At 43.4% G+C, this 14,383-nt stretch overlaps 1 protein-coding gene across 3 annotated transcripts in view; it reads left to right on the top strand.

Annotated features, from left to right (window-relative positions):
- Positions 1-14,383, top strand: part of DIP2B (DIP2 acetate--CoA ligase B (putative)) — a 228,858-nt gene that overhangs the window by 205,093 nt on the left and 9,382 nt on the right. For all 3 annotated transcript variants that reach the window (XM_055395797.2, XM_055395794.2, XM_055395796.2), the window contains 10 exons: positions 127-250; positions 1,648-1,769; positions 3,013-3,124; positions 5,467-5,576; positions 6,055-6,185; positions 8,109-8,277; positions 9,113-9,283; positions 10,266-10,327; positions 11,176-11,233; positions 12,850-12,924. In XM_055395797.2, coding sequence (XP_055251772.1) covers positions 127-250; positions 1,648-1,769; positions 3,013-3,124; positions 5,467-5,576; positions 6,055-6,185; positions 8,109-8,277; positions 9,113-9,283; positions 10,266-10,327; positions 11,176-11,233; positions 12,850-12,924 — 1,134 coding nt within the window. The remainder of the gene's footprint in view (positions 1-126; positions 251-1,647; positions 1,770-3,012; positions 3,125-5,466; positions 5,577-6,054; positions 6,186-8,108; positions 8,278-9,112; positions 9,284-10,265; positions 10,328-11,175; positions 11,234-12,849; positions 12,925-14,383) is intronic.

The raw sequence follows: 14,383 nt of genomic DNA, 5'->3' as shown, positions 1-14,383 counted from the left end.
TTGATAGCTTGCTAAGGATAATCTAGCAAGGCACACGCCTTTCACGTAATGTCAAATTGGCCATATTTGTTACCGTTGTATTTCGTTATTGAGCTTCAACCGTGCATATACTGTCTTCTGTTCCAGGGGACTACAGTGTGCACAGCCAGCTGCCTTCAGCTTCATAAGCGAGCAGAGAGGATTGCAGCCGTTCTTAGTGACAAGGGACATCTAAATGCAGGAGACAATGTGGTGTTGCTCTACCCACCTGGTGAGTGCTGGCTTGGTGGACTAGACAAGCTCTGTTAGTGGACTACTGACTCTGAGAGGACAGGCGCTCAGGGCCACCGTACATGACCACATGGGCTGTGTGCGGAGGCTGCTGCCATTCAGACAGCCCCTCCCTCCAGAGTTCTGGGGTGTGGGGGTTCTGGCCAGGACCGAGCCTGTTGTACTTACTCTTGTATTTCCACTGTCTAGCTCAGTATGGTAAATACTGGATGAGTGAATGGTGATTTCTTGACTTTTGGAAACACTCAAAAGAGACTGTTTCTCAGGAATCGTTTCACCCAGTTTCCAAAAGTATGTTGTGCATGAACTCTGACTTAACATTCTACACATTATAATTGGTGCTTACTGTCCCTCGATTATTACTGCTTTCATCTTCCACACTCTATAATCTAGTTCAGCAACTCTTCACAGCAAGAGGGACTCAATTATTTGATGACAGTTCGATGTATTCAGAATTTTAGGCAGAATATTTCAGTTGTCCCTTTCTTTAGTCTTCTGTCACCTAACCTACTCACACATCCAGGCTTCTGTGGTCTTTTATCCCGTTTACCTCATTTTACTCAGTGATTCTTACTTGCTCTTCTATTTATGTTGATACTAAGATTTCTTAGAAGCTGTTAAGAACAACTTTGTTCTGGGAGGTTGTTTTCTGTCCACCAGTTAATCACGGTGATGGACATGAGCACTACCCGAGGGGGCCTCCCTCCGAGTCCTTACATTGTAGAGGCTTTGTATCAAGTGACGCTTTGCCTCCCTAATAGCTGCACCCACCAGGGAAGTGACATCTCAGGGGTCTAATTGTTCTTAAAACACAGTGGCCTTTTTAAGATTGAGAGAAAGCTCAGATGCTCCTCATCTCTCCTTTCCCATTGTTTTATTTCCCAAGTGAAACAGCCCTAATCTCTGCAGTTATTTTTCCTAAATAATATCAAGTAATGATGTCAAAATACCTTCTTCAGGTATCTTTCAAGTGTTTTCTTTACTTCTGACTTCCTTTCTCATTTGTTTATTCTTGGCTTCTCTGTATTTTTTAAAAAGTTGTTTTATATGCTGCCTTCTTTACCTTCAGTTTCTTCTTAATTTAAAAAATTTCTAGGAATTTCCCTGGTGGTCCAGTGGTTAAGATGCCACAGTTCCAAGGTAGGGGGCGTGGGTTCGATCCCTGGTCAGGGAACTAAGATCACATATGCCACACAGTCAAAAAACTTTTTTTTTTTTTTCTCTAAAAAAATAAAAATTATTCTGATAATTTTTATTCTCCATTAAATTTTGGTCTAGTTAACCTGTCTGGCACACGATTTAATAACCTAGGTTTGGAAACTCTGCCTTTTGCTTTCTCAGTGACAAACCAGGCCGCTAATCGGCTGTGTCTTGCAGGCATAGAGTTAATCGCTGCATTCTATGGCTGTCTGTACGCGGGGTGCATACCTGTGACTGTCAGACCCCCTCATGCTCAGAACCTCACAGCCACATTGCCCACTGTCCGCATGATTGTTGACGTAAGTACCTGATATAACTTTCCTTGTCCTCATCTCGTAAAGCCCCAAGTCAGACAACCAAGGATCCTTACTCTTTTCCAGTTTAGTTGAGTCAGGAAGTCAAATCTAACTCTTGAAAAGTACCTTGTTTTCCTTCATCTGATCACAGTGACCAGCATTTTTAGTGAAGAAATATGGAAATGCTGTTTTTGGTGAGATACAGGATTATGTTTTTATCATAAACATTAAGGAAGTAAGTGAAGGTGCCATTTAGTAATTCTCCATAAAACTTGTTTTTTTTTCTTTCTTCTTAGAAAAATTCTAATATTTTTTCTGCATACTAACCAAGATAATTTTAGATGCCAAACTGAATTCTCCTGATGTAAGGTCACTTTTGGGGGGTTTAGTCTTACAGAATCACTTGGTATAGTATTAAAAAGGTGTCCAGATCTTGCTGTGAAAGTGATAGATGTTTCTGCAGGAAATGAGAATTGAAGACAGTGAAAGAAATCTGTATTGCATCATATCCTAATGTACTTTAAAGCAAATTGCAAAATTCCAATTGATGTAACATTTGTTTGTCTAAGAACTGCTGCTCTGTCAGCAGCTGGAACCTGCAGTATAGAAGCCACATTCACCACAGATGATTTTTCTACAGAGTTCAGTTCAGCAGAACGCCCTGGTTAGTGTGTAATGTAGGCCAGGGCAGCAGGGAGGGGAGTTTCCTTCCACTGACACAGTTTGAGTGGTAAGGGAAGTCGGTGACTTTGCATTTCCACGTGCAGATGTGTGGGAGAGCTTGGTTCCTGTGAGCACACAGAGTCCACCAAGTTCAGGATATGTTTTCTAGGTCCAGTGCAGTTCACCACTCCCTGGACTGTTGCAAATACTACCTGCTTCAGAGATGATCCTCTGACACTTCTCATTCCCTGAGTACCACAGAAATCCATGTTTCTATTTTATTGTGGTCTTCATGAAACAACAGATCTGGGGTCCATACTGAGATTATGACCATGGAATATTTGAGAATCACTGTTGTAAATAGTAAGTTGTGTTGTGAACAAGCCCATCATTCTAATTCAGTGTATTTTCCGAACAAACATAAGGGGAATACTGACTTCCATTGTCCTGTGTGTGTTCTTTGAAAGGCTGGCACTGCCCTGTCCCAGTTGGATGTGCGAGTTGCTTTTATCTGCAACCAGTGCCTATGGTGCTACACGGGGCTAAGCTTCCTGGTGCTTATTTTTGTCCATTTGTCTTCTAGGTCAGCAAAGCAGCGTGCATTCTCACCACGCAGACCCTAATGAGGTTATTGAGGTCCCGAGAGGCAGCAGCAGCCGTGGACGTGAAAACCTGGCCAACTATCATTGACACAGGTGAAAGGGAGATTTCTCCAGGGTCATTACGAGAGCAAGAATATTCACTCCCTGAGGTTTCCTAGATTCTCATGCCAAAGATGTTTACGTAGCTCTTCCAATGCAGCCCATTCCACCTGCTAAGACAGATGCAAAACTTAATATGCACTCAGCTTGAGTTACCAAAGCACTGGATGCTGCAACGACCAGATCCAAAGAAGCAGATCACAATGTGCTCGAACTCTGGAAACAAAGCGTGTCTTCCTGTCATACTCTTGGCATCATCAAACAGTGTGGTTAGGTGTTTATGCCAGATGTGACCATAGACATATAGGGCTGCATAAAGCATTGAGAAGATCTGACCTTTGACTTCCAGATGCGATAGAATTGGAACAGCACTGGGCTAGGAGTCAGCAGGCCTGGTTCTGGTTCAAGCTTTGGTCCTCATTTTTTGTATAACCTTGGCTGAGATTAGCCTCTTTTAAAATACTACCTACCCTTGCATAACTCACATATTTACTGGGGATGTCGAATGCAACATAATATGAAAATACTTTGAAAACCATAAAGTGTATGAATTTAACTGGTGTTCATACTAAAGAAGGCGGTGGGACTCTAGGGTGGCTGGAGATGGTAGTGGAGAAGCGAGTGCGGGTTTTGGAGTCACGCAGACAAGTATAAATCCTCGTCCTCTTGTCACTCGTAGCTGCTTCATGTTGCTGTAAAGATTAAATGACATCATGTGAAGCACCAGCACACAATCATTATAATAGCAACATCTGACTTTTTTGGTCCTTACCGTGTGGCAGTCATCTAACATGTATAACATCATTTCCTCCTATACCAACCCTATCAGATAGATGCCAGTTGTATCCTCATTTTACATATCAGAAGGCTGAGGCACGGGGAAGTTAAATAGGTAGTGAGTTGACCAAAATGTTCGTTTGGGTTTTTGTGTAAGATGTTATAGAAAAACCCGAATGAACTTTTTGGCGAACCAGTAGGCTGAAATTCAAACCCAGTCAGTTTGGCTCCTTTCCCAGTTGCTTAACCATTAATTTACGCCCTACCAGTTCTCAGGTAAATATTACATAGTATCCACCTCAGGAACAATTAATATGGCTGTAAACCCAGGGATGACATCTATTTATGGTTATTGTCCAGATGCTGAACTGTAAGCAGTCATTTATATAGTATGCAACACAAGTGGATTGCATTGGTGTTAACGATGCAGATAGTCTACTGTGGTTATTGGACTCAATCACATTTCAGGAAGACCTGAAATGTGTGCTGTGATACAAACAACAGAAAGGTTTCTTTCAGTGCTGGAGCAGCTCTTCCCTACACAGGGTTGGGTGGAAGGTGGTAGAGACAATCTTTGGTTTGGCCAGAGATGAGTGCCCAGTGACACAGAGATTGTAAAACAAGAGTCAGAATTTTTTCTTGATTTGGAGGCCAAAGGAGCCATTAAGGAGGCATGGCTAGGGCCGGAGACATCCTTGATATCCTTGGATTCCACATACAGATTTGGACAGAAAGGAGAGGTATCATAAAAGAGCAAAGGGAAATAATTCCCAGTTCTAAATTGTCATTCTTAAAATTTGTCATGTTAACTTGGAGAAGAACCATCCAGTTTTAAAGCAGACTGTGATTACTATACCATGTCCTAAACTAAATAACTTGAAACCAGCATAACAACAAGTAAATCTTCTTGAGTTGTTTTAAAGTGCTTTATGTGAATTAACTTCCTAACAGTTCAGTGAGAGCAGATTTTATTACCACTTTAGAGAGGAGTAAACAGAAGCAAAGAGGTTAAATAGCACCAAGGTGACGACATCGTTGATAAGTGGCACAGCTGGAATTTGAACACTGGCAGCCTGCTTCTTTAGCCTGTTTTCGGCTACTATGTTATGGTACTGCTCACTAGTCTTCTGGTAAATACATCTACCTGATGTCGTTTCCTTGTTTATATTGTCTTATGGTGCCCTCAGCCCCAGCCCATCACTCCAGGAGTGATGTATGTGAGCTGGTTGGTTAAATGCTAGAAGCCCTAAGCCTTAGCAAATCTCAGAAGCTAAATGTGGTTTTAGCAAAGCCACAGAAGACCAACTGAATAGCAATGATTTTTAAGTTCCAGTGTGTCAGGGTTTTTCTTGAAGTGTAGTTGATTTACAATGTTGTGTTTAATTTCTGCTGTTACAGCAGAGTGACTCAGTTTATATATATATGTGTGTGTGTGTATTCTTTACCATTATGGTTTATCACAGGATGCAGGATATTGAATATAGTTCCCTGTGCTATACACAGTAGGACCTTGTTGTCAATGTGTGTGATTGACATTGGGTTTTCTCTTTTCTTTGCAGATGATTTACCCCGGAAACGGTTACCTCAGCTCTATAAACCACCCACTCCTGAGATGCTGGCATATCTTGATTTTAGTGTCTCCACAACTGGCATGCTCACAGGAGTGAAGGTAGAGTAGTCGGGATATATTTACTTTCATTGGAGACTGGTAAAATGCCAGGTCTGCAAAAAATAGAGATGACCACTGCCCCAGGGACTTCAGATGGAGAGGCCAGTTGGTTGTACCAGCGACCAGTAGGCGGAGGATCAAGGGCCTCTGCTATATTTAAATAAAAGCATTGGCTCTTCCGGAATAAGTTATCCCAAGGAATTTGTGTCACAAAGTGTTCTGAACCTAGCATAGACACTAATAGATAATGCAAGTTACATTTAAAGCCAGTATGAAGTCATAAATTCATATTTCTTAAGACTCAATATTGACAAATGAACAGATAGACTTGAGTTAGATTAGGCATTTTGAAGCAACAGAAGATACATGTCATTTTGAGGAGCTAGAGGGAATTGGAGCATGTCAACTCTATCATTGGAGCTGCTCTTCTGCCTGTGGGGTGCCGGTTCCATCCTGTTCCGTGTTCCTTACCTTCCAGATGTCCCACTCTGCGGTCAATGCTCTCTGCAGAGCCATCAAGCTCCAGTGTGAGTTGTACTCCTCTCGGCAGATCGCCATCTGCCTTGACCCTTACTGTGGACTTGGCTTTGCACTCTGGTGTCTCTGCAGGTAGGCATGGAAAAAGCAAAGAATCAGAATGCATGGGAATATCTTTGAGGTTGTGACCATCCCATCCTTTCAAGTGCTCCCTTAATTTGGTTAAGTTTCAGTAAAATGCTGATGTTTCCTGGAATCTGTGCACCTGCTGCATCTTTGACGTTTGTCTGGTTTTGTTTGCATTCCCTCTTTTCTGTTAGTTTTACGCCTCAGACAAAAGGGCTCTGATCTTTCTACCTCTCCTGTGCTCCATCCTGTCATCCGTCCTCATTTTAGAATCAGAGCCAAGTAGAAGGATGACACTTGGGTGAATGGCATGCTGTGTTAGCCAGAACGTACCCCCTAGGCTTGGCAGGAAGGACTGTAATGAGATGGGTGACAGCATGTGGCTGGAAGGTAGCACACTGGCCAGATTGTTTCTTGTGGAAGAGCAGATCCCAGCTCTTTCCGCTCCCCCCAAGGACCTCATCTCAACCTGCGTTTCCACCTCCTTGGTGAGCATCTCCAGGAATGCTTCACAGACACCTGTGACTCGGCATCTTCCTCCTGTGTTCCTTTCCTTCTTAGGATGGAGTCGTCCACTTGGGGAACCATATTAGGAACTTGGGCTCTGTCTTCAACTCTGTATCTTTATGTCACACATCCAATTAAATGTCATATCCTTTGTCTCCGTTATTCTTATCTATACATAAGAATCACCTAGGGGTCTATTTAAAAAAAAAAAAAAATCAACGAGGCTTCTCTAGATGTACTCACGAGTTTTCCAGAGGAGAAGAGCACAATTCCAGGTTTGGTTTTTTTTTTGGCCTTGCCAGGGAAAAAAAAAAAAGCAAACTCTTTTAGAATTTAATCTGATTCATACATTGTAGACAAGAAGATAAAGCTGGTTAGGAGGCTAAATAGAAACGACCTTTATTTATATGAAGATGAACAGAAACTGTGACCTGAAAGAGGATTTTTCCTAATAGAAATTTGCAACTTGAGGATAGTAGAGGTTGGGGATTCCTCCATAGATAAAGTCACTCACTTGTAAGATTTTTGTTGCCCAACCAGGGATCGAACCCATTCCTCCTGCAGTGGAAGCACAGAGTCTTAATCAGTGGACCACCAGGGAAGCCCCTGTCCAGTAATTTTTTTAATAGATGATTCTTGGACTCCTAGTGACTCTGATGTATACTCAAGGTTTAGGAAGTTGAGGTTTCATGGCTGGAGACTGTACATATGATATGAGACTCTGCCATTCCTTCCTTTGAATCCTGGAGTGCTGGTGGGGTTCAAGCCCTTATCCTCTGTCACCTAGATTATTGCAGCCTCTCCTGTCAGCCCTCAGTGACTCATGTCTCTAATCCTTCCTTTCATGTAGCTAGCTTTACCCCAGCTTCAAGCTGTAGTGACTGTCTGCTGGGCACATTCTAAACTCTTTCATGTAATAATAGTAAAGTCCTTTCACAGTTTGACCCTGGCCCTTCTGCCTTCACTTCTCACCACTTCCCCAGGCAAACACTGGAATACCATTTCTGATGACCTTAAACTCACCATGTAATTTTATATCTCCGTGCCTATGCATATACTGTTCTTCTGCCTGAAGAGCTCTCACCAGCTTCCTCATTTCCTCCAGCCACTGTCAAATTCCAGCTCATTCTTCAAGCCTGGCCCAGCTGTCACCTACTCTGTGAAACACCCGCCCAGTTTGAAGGACTTGCTCTTCACCCTGTGACTGTGATAGCCTTTCTTCACATCTCGGTGTCCACCTTCCACAGTCTGCTTTATTCTGTAGTTACTGTGTTGTGTGAGTTGAATAGGAACCAGGCTGATTCTTAGGCCTTTGTATCTAATATGACCCTCCCCTGTCCCTCGTGCTTAGTAAATATTTGTTGAATCGATGGTATTCTAGGATGAACTGATCGTGTTAGCGCTTGCCTTTTTTCATTGCAGTGTCTACTCAGGTCACCAGTCCATCTTAATTCCTCCTATGGAGTTGGAAAATAACCTTTTCCTCTGGCTCTCCACGGTCAACCAGTACAAAATAAGAGACACCTTCTGCTCCTATTCAGTAATGGAGCTTTGCACCAAAGGGCTTGGAAACCAAGTGGAGGTGCTGAAGGTAAGAAGCAGCTATAACAAGGAGCTAGTCCTGAGAGAAATGGACCAGGCGTGGTGATACCCCATCTTGTAGGGCTGGCCAGACATACCTGCCTGCTTTTTTCTATCCAAACAGGTATTTGTAAACCTCAGTAGGTGTCTCTCTTTCACTGTCTAATTTAATGCACTCTTTTAGAGTTTAATCTGATTTACACATTGTGGAAAAGAAGGTAAAGCTGGTTAGAAGGCTGAATAGAAATGACTTTTATGTGAAGATGAACAGAAACTGTGAACTGAAAGAGGATTTTTCCTAATAGAATTTGCAACCTGAGGATATTAGAGATTGGGTCCTCCTCCATAGATAAGGGTCACTCATTCATGAGTGTATCCAGTGATCATATGTCTAAGTGGCATATGAGAGAGTCAGAAAACACCGAATTTTCTTTAATAGAGAAGTATGACCTTAAGAATGAAAAAAAGAGACGAGATTAGATCTCAGTGTTGCTGAATTTATTTTTCTGTTTGTCCCATCTCTCCATTTTGAAATAGAGAGAAATCTAAGGTACAGAAATGAAGAGGAATTAAAAATATATTGCTGAAAAACCTAAGAGTTTTAGGCGAAAGAGGAAAGAAATAGAGAATGAGCAAATCAACCTGTGGGTAATGACTTTAGAGGAATGCCTGAGTGTTTTTCAAAAAGGTATACCTTTTCTTTGGGTATGTGAGATGAGAGCACACAGTTCCTTGGCTTTTCCTGACCAAAGAGGTAGGGCAACGAAATTGCTTATCCAGTGGTTCTGTGACCCTACTGATCTCCGCCTCCGCCCCCCCCACCTCCCCAACGCGGTGTCTTACAGACGCGGGGAATCAACCTCTCCTGCATCCGAACGTGTGTGGTGGTGGCTGAGGAGCGGCCCCGCATTGCCCTCCAGCAGTCCTTCTCCAAGCTTTTCAAGGACATCGGTCTGTCTCCACGGGCTGTCAGCACCACTTTTGGATCCAGAGTCAATGTCGCGATATGTTTGCAGGTGACTGTCGTGATATCTTGTTTGTGTGGGGAACTCAGAGAATAGACTGCTGCTTACCCGCCGAGGGCCTCTGGGCTCTTTATTTGGACTTCACTGTGCCTGATTTTGCCCATTGGTAAAATGAAGATGATAGTATTGTCCCTCACAAGGTTGTCCTGTAGAACCACCAAATTTCTAGGTGCCAATCTCTTGGAGCCATGCCCGCCTGTTGGGCACTAATGTAAATGTTTACTGTCAGTGTTTTTATGGTCCTTGACATGAGTCAGGATTTCTGAATCCTACTTGAATTTTATTTGTATATTACTCTTTGTGGGTTTTTTTTTTTTTTGGCAAAGGAAGCACAAATAAGTTTGTGTTCTCTTCTTTAGCCAGATGGCAATTTTGCCGTGTTATCGTGGTGGGTAAATAATAGAAAAGAGGCTAAAATAACAGAAAAGAGTGGAATATAATTTTCTGTCCCTTGGAAAATTCATAAGGCAAATACAGGCATGGACAAGAGTGAGAGTCAAAGAAGGTGGCATAGCTGGGTGGACACGCTCAGGTCCTCTGTGTCTGGGTCGGGTGGCTTTGGAGCAGCATCACAAGCCTTTAACCTTGGAGCCCCGTTGTGGGCGCCTTGCCGCCAGCTTGGACCAGTATTGGTTTTGGAAGTCCCATGATACTGGTCTGTCATACCCCTGCCTTGAGTCCAGGGTTGAGGACCCTCCTCACCCTGGTAACCGTTTGGTGCTGCTCTGGCCCCCAGCCTCCTCTCCTGGAGGAAAGGAAAGAAAGATGAGGAGAAAGCTGGCCAGGAGTCTTCTCTTAGGTGTTGACTACAGCCCTGGCCCATCTGGTTGAAGACAGGGTGAGCATTCAGAACAGAATTTGGATTTTTCCTGTATGAGACTAAATTATCTATATCTTGACTTGAAAATGTAACATATGGAAATGCCATTCAGCTAATTTTAAATAAATAGCCCACTGATTTATTTTTCTTCAGGGAACCTCAGGGCCTGATCCAACTACTGTATACGTAGATCTGAAATCATTAAGACATGACAGGTAAGTAGATTTGTTAAGCTTGTTTCCTGTTAGCATTCCTAAGCATATAAATTTCTGAGCCTCAAGAAAGCCAGCTGTGCCCCTCACCTCATTCATTTTGTTTGTGTCTTTGTGGGGAGGAGGGTAAGAAGAGGGAAGGAACTCATTTTCATTATTAATACCTAATAAGATTTGCATTTGTAAGAGGAAAGCTTTAATTCTTAGAGTGCCTGCACTATTCCTTAATATTAAAATGTAATACTCGTATTTTATGACATATGACATAAATTACACTTAAATGGATAGATTCTTTTCCTCTGGGAGTCTAAAAATAACTGAGATAAGTAAATGAGACAGTGTAGGGTTTTTGAAGCAACACTGTACCTGAACCACAGGAATAAAAGCCTTCCTTCTCACCAGCCCACAGGTGAATTCCAGGGGAGCTCCTGGTTGAGGGCTCTGGGACCTGTCTCTGGGTCCCGCTTTCTTAGGCTGTGTTCATGGTGAAGCCCGTGGCACTCACCCAGCCTGCACAGGCAGAACGTCTCTAGTGCTGTGGTTCTCAGCCTGGAGAGAGCTTGCCCTCCAAAGGACAATGTCTGGAAACGTGGTTGTCACAACAAGGGGATGCTGCTGACATCTAGTGGGTAGAGGCCGGGATGTTGCTCAACACCCTACAATGCACAGGATAGCGCATCACAAAAAATGACAGTAAAATATCTGACCCAAAATGTCCGTAATGCTGAGTTTGAGAAACTGCACTAATGTGAGGAGAGCTATTAATAGATTAGAGGTTTGGGAGGAGAGTGTACACCTGTGCTGGACCTTTTTTTTAAGGCTCCTGTGTAGTAAATATTGTTCTTTTACAGGGTTCGTCTTGTGGAACGGGGTGCCCCCCAGAGTTTGCTCCTCTCAGAGTCTGGAAAGGTAATTTGTTGTGTTAACCATTGGGAAGGTGTGTGTCACCTGTGTGGAGAAGTAGTTTTAAAGAAACCTGAAGCTGTATGATATGCATGTTAGTACCCAGGGCAGGACTGAATTGACTTCTGGAGATAATTCAACAATTTTCACTTTTAGCCAATACTTTCAAATTCATATGGGTACATAAATAAGAAGAAGACTGGATTTGAACTTTCTTAATTTTCATAGATTTTTATTTTTAAATCCTACCGACATATATGACAAAGCAACTAAATTCAGTGTTTATTATACTCAAGGTAAAGAGACGAGCAGCACTGAGAGCCACTTCTATCTTTATGAACATTACAAGTGGAAAGATAGGGTGACAGATGGTGGTGTGGTTTAAGATCCAGGGAAGACATACACATACTTAAAGTTGAAAGAGAACTCAAAACAGGGAAGAAGATATTTGAGAGTAATTTCTTAGATGAGAATAAGGCTTTAAACTGTTCAGGGAGACTTTTGTTATTGCCTTAGTCCATTCAGGCTTCTCTAACAGAATACCATAGACCAGGCAGCTTATGAACAGCAGAAACTTCTCTCTCACATTTCTGGAGGCTGGCAAGTCCAAGATGCAGGTGCCCACGGATTCTGATGAGGGATTTCTGGTTCTTAGATGGCTGTCCTGTTGCTGTGTCCTCACATGGTGGAAGGGGCAGGGAATCTCTGAGTCTTGTGTATAAGGGTATGGATTGCATTCATGAGAGCAGACCCCTGACCTCCTCCTAAAGGCCCCGCCTCCAAATGCCATCACTTTAGGGGTCATATTTCAACGTATAGATTTCAGTCTATAGCAGTTCTGAAAATTTAGTTCTGAACAATTTACTCACATTGAGTAGATCAAATCCATATAAACTATCAAGTTTCTCATCCTTTTGAAGAGAGAGTAATGATGCCTTAGCATCCCTTGTAATTCTGAAAGACCAAGGAGAACGTAGGGAAGAAAACAGTGGGCCCAGCCTCACCTGTGCAGTCGTGGCTCAGCCCCTTGGGGAAATCCCTGTTTCACTCCTCTGTTTAAACTTTTCCAAGTGGAATTGGGTTGACCTCCTTACCGTCTTGCCAGCTCTTCCTCTGCCTCCACTGGCGGCCAGCATCTCCGGGACTTCAGAGCAGTGCCTGTGCCTGGCCCACACGAGCAAAAATGGCCTTCCTCTTCCTTCCTTGAGGTCTTACATGTGTGAGCTTTTTGATGCTAGAAACCCAAGGAGAAGAGAGGTTTAGGATAGAAGACAGGTGTCTGAAGAGGCCCCAAGCCATCCTCAGCCAGCACCTGCCGCTTCCTTCTCCCTCCGAGGGAGATGCAGGCATGTGATGTCTCTCCCCTCTCCTGCCGAACCGCCACTGGTCTGCGGTTTCTCACCTTTGAGAAGATGGCAGACAGGTTGGTTCCCCAGTTTAGCTTTGAGGCAGAACCTTGTTATACATACTCTGTCCCCTGAGGGCGATCCTGTGAGTACCGGCTCAGCTCTGACCTGTGTGCACTCCCTCACCTCCCTGGAGGGAGGAAGTGGAAACTGCATTTATTAGAGGTCATGAGATCTGATGGAACTCAATTTTTGTATTTTCTCTTTGATTCTTAGATCTTGCCTGGAGTGAAAGTAGTTATTGTTAATCCAGAGACCAAAGGGCCTGTTGGAGACTCTCACCTGGGAGAGGTATGTATAATTCTCCCCTTGACTCTGAAAAGTCAGCAGTGAAAGACCCCAGGGTTCATATTTTAGAAGTCAGGAAACTGTGGGTTTAGCTTTTCCCTCATGGTGAATGTTTGAGAATGTTCACCTTTCTCTGCAAGGCTCCAAACTGAAATGAGGCAGAAGGGGAGGTGGAGGCCAGAATGGAGAGAAGATTGAGGCACGCATGCTAGAGTTAGTCCCAGATTTGTCCACTGACATTCCCTTAGCTGAAGAGGAAAATGGATGAACTCATCTGCTCCCATCTGTTAAGGAGTGGAACTAAAAGGAGCCACAAATGCTGAATTTTTTAAATGTATACAGGGACTTCCCTGGTGGTCCAGTGGCTCAGACTCCTTGCTCCCAGTGCAGGGGGTATGGGTTGGATCTCTGATCAGGGAACTAGATCCCACATGCTGCAACTAAGAATGCCGCAGCTACAGATCCCACTTGCCTCAACTAAGACTGCGCTCAGCCAAGTAAAATAAGTATTTAAAAAATAAAATAAGATTTATACAAATTTTATTCCAAAATGTATTCATTTTTGTATTAATAGAAAAATATTGTGCATGCCAAGTCGCTTTAGTCGTGCCTGACTCTTTGCAACCCGTGAACTGTAGCCTGCCAGGCTCTGTCTCCGTGGGACTCTCCAGGCAGGAATATTGGAATGGGTTGCCGTTTCCTCCACCAGGGAAGCTACCCGACCCAGGGATGGAACCTGCGTCTCAAATGTCTTCTGCTTTGGCAGGCAGATTCTTTACCGCCAGTGCCACCTGGAAAGCCCTTATAAAACACTGAAAAGACTAAATTTTTCTTCCTTCCAAATCTCCGAGAAACAACTGCTGTCTTATCTCACAGCCAACCGGGAGCAGGGCTCCAGGTGACTGAGCCTGATGACCAGGCTCTGCCAGTTACCAGCTTCTTGTTAATGCACAAGTTACTCAAGCTCTCTGGGCCTAGTTTCCTCAACTGTAAATAATAATGGCACCTACCTAGTATAATTGTGTGACAGTTAAATGCATTAGTATCTGTATACACATGGAACAGTGCCTGTCACACAGTGAACACTCATGTTAATACTCTTATTGGCTATCGGTGTGTTTACATTATAAATCCAGATATCCTATAGTATTTTCCTGTGGGCTTTTTAACTCAGTTTCAAAGCACAGAAATGATCCCTCAGTGCACTGGTGAGACTCTGAAAGAGGCTGAGAAATGAGCCAAGGAGGCAGCGTAGCCTCCAGGTTGGATCTGGGTCTCTTAGTTTCTGTGTCTTAGGTGAATTACTTAAGGGCTTCCCTGGTGGCTCAGATGGTAAAGAATCTGCCTGCAATGCGGGAGAACCAGGTTCGATTCCTGGGTCGGGAAGATCCCCTGGAGAAGGGAGTGGCTACACACTCTAGTATTCTTGTTTTTCCATTTGTAAAATGGGAGTGACAGTTGT

The sequence above is a fragment of the Moschus berezovskii genome, chromosome 6 (assembly GCF_049115385.1).
Source record: "Moschus berezovskii isolate FMDL1 chromosome 6, NW_MosBer_1.0, whole genome shotgun sequence".
In the NCBI taxonomy this organism is placed as follows: Eukaryota; Metazoa; Chordata; class Mammalia; order Artiodactyla; family Moschidae; genus Moschus; species Moschus berezovskii.
Note: the sequence above shows the minus strand (reverse complement) of the source record. Positions and strands in the feature narration are given on the sequence as shown.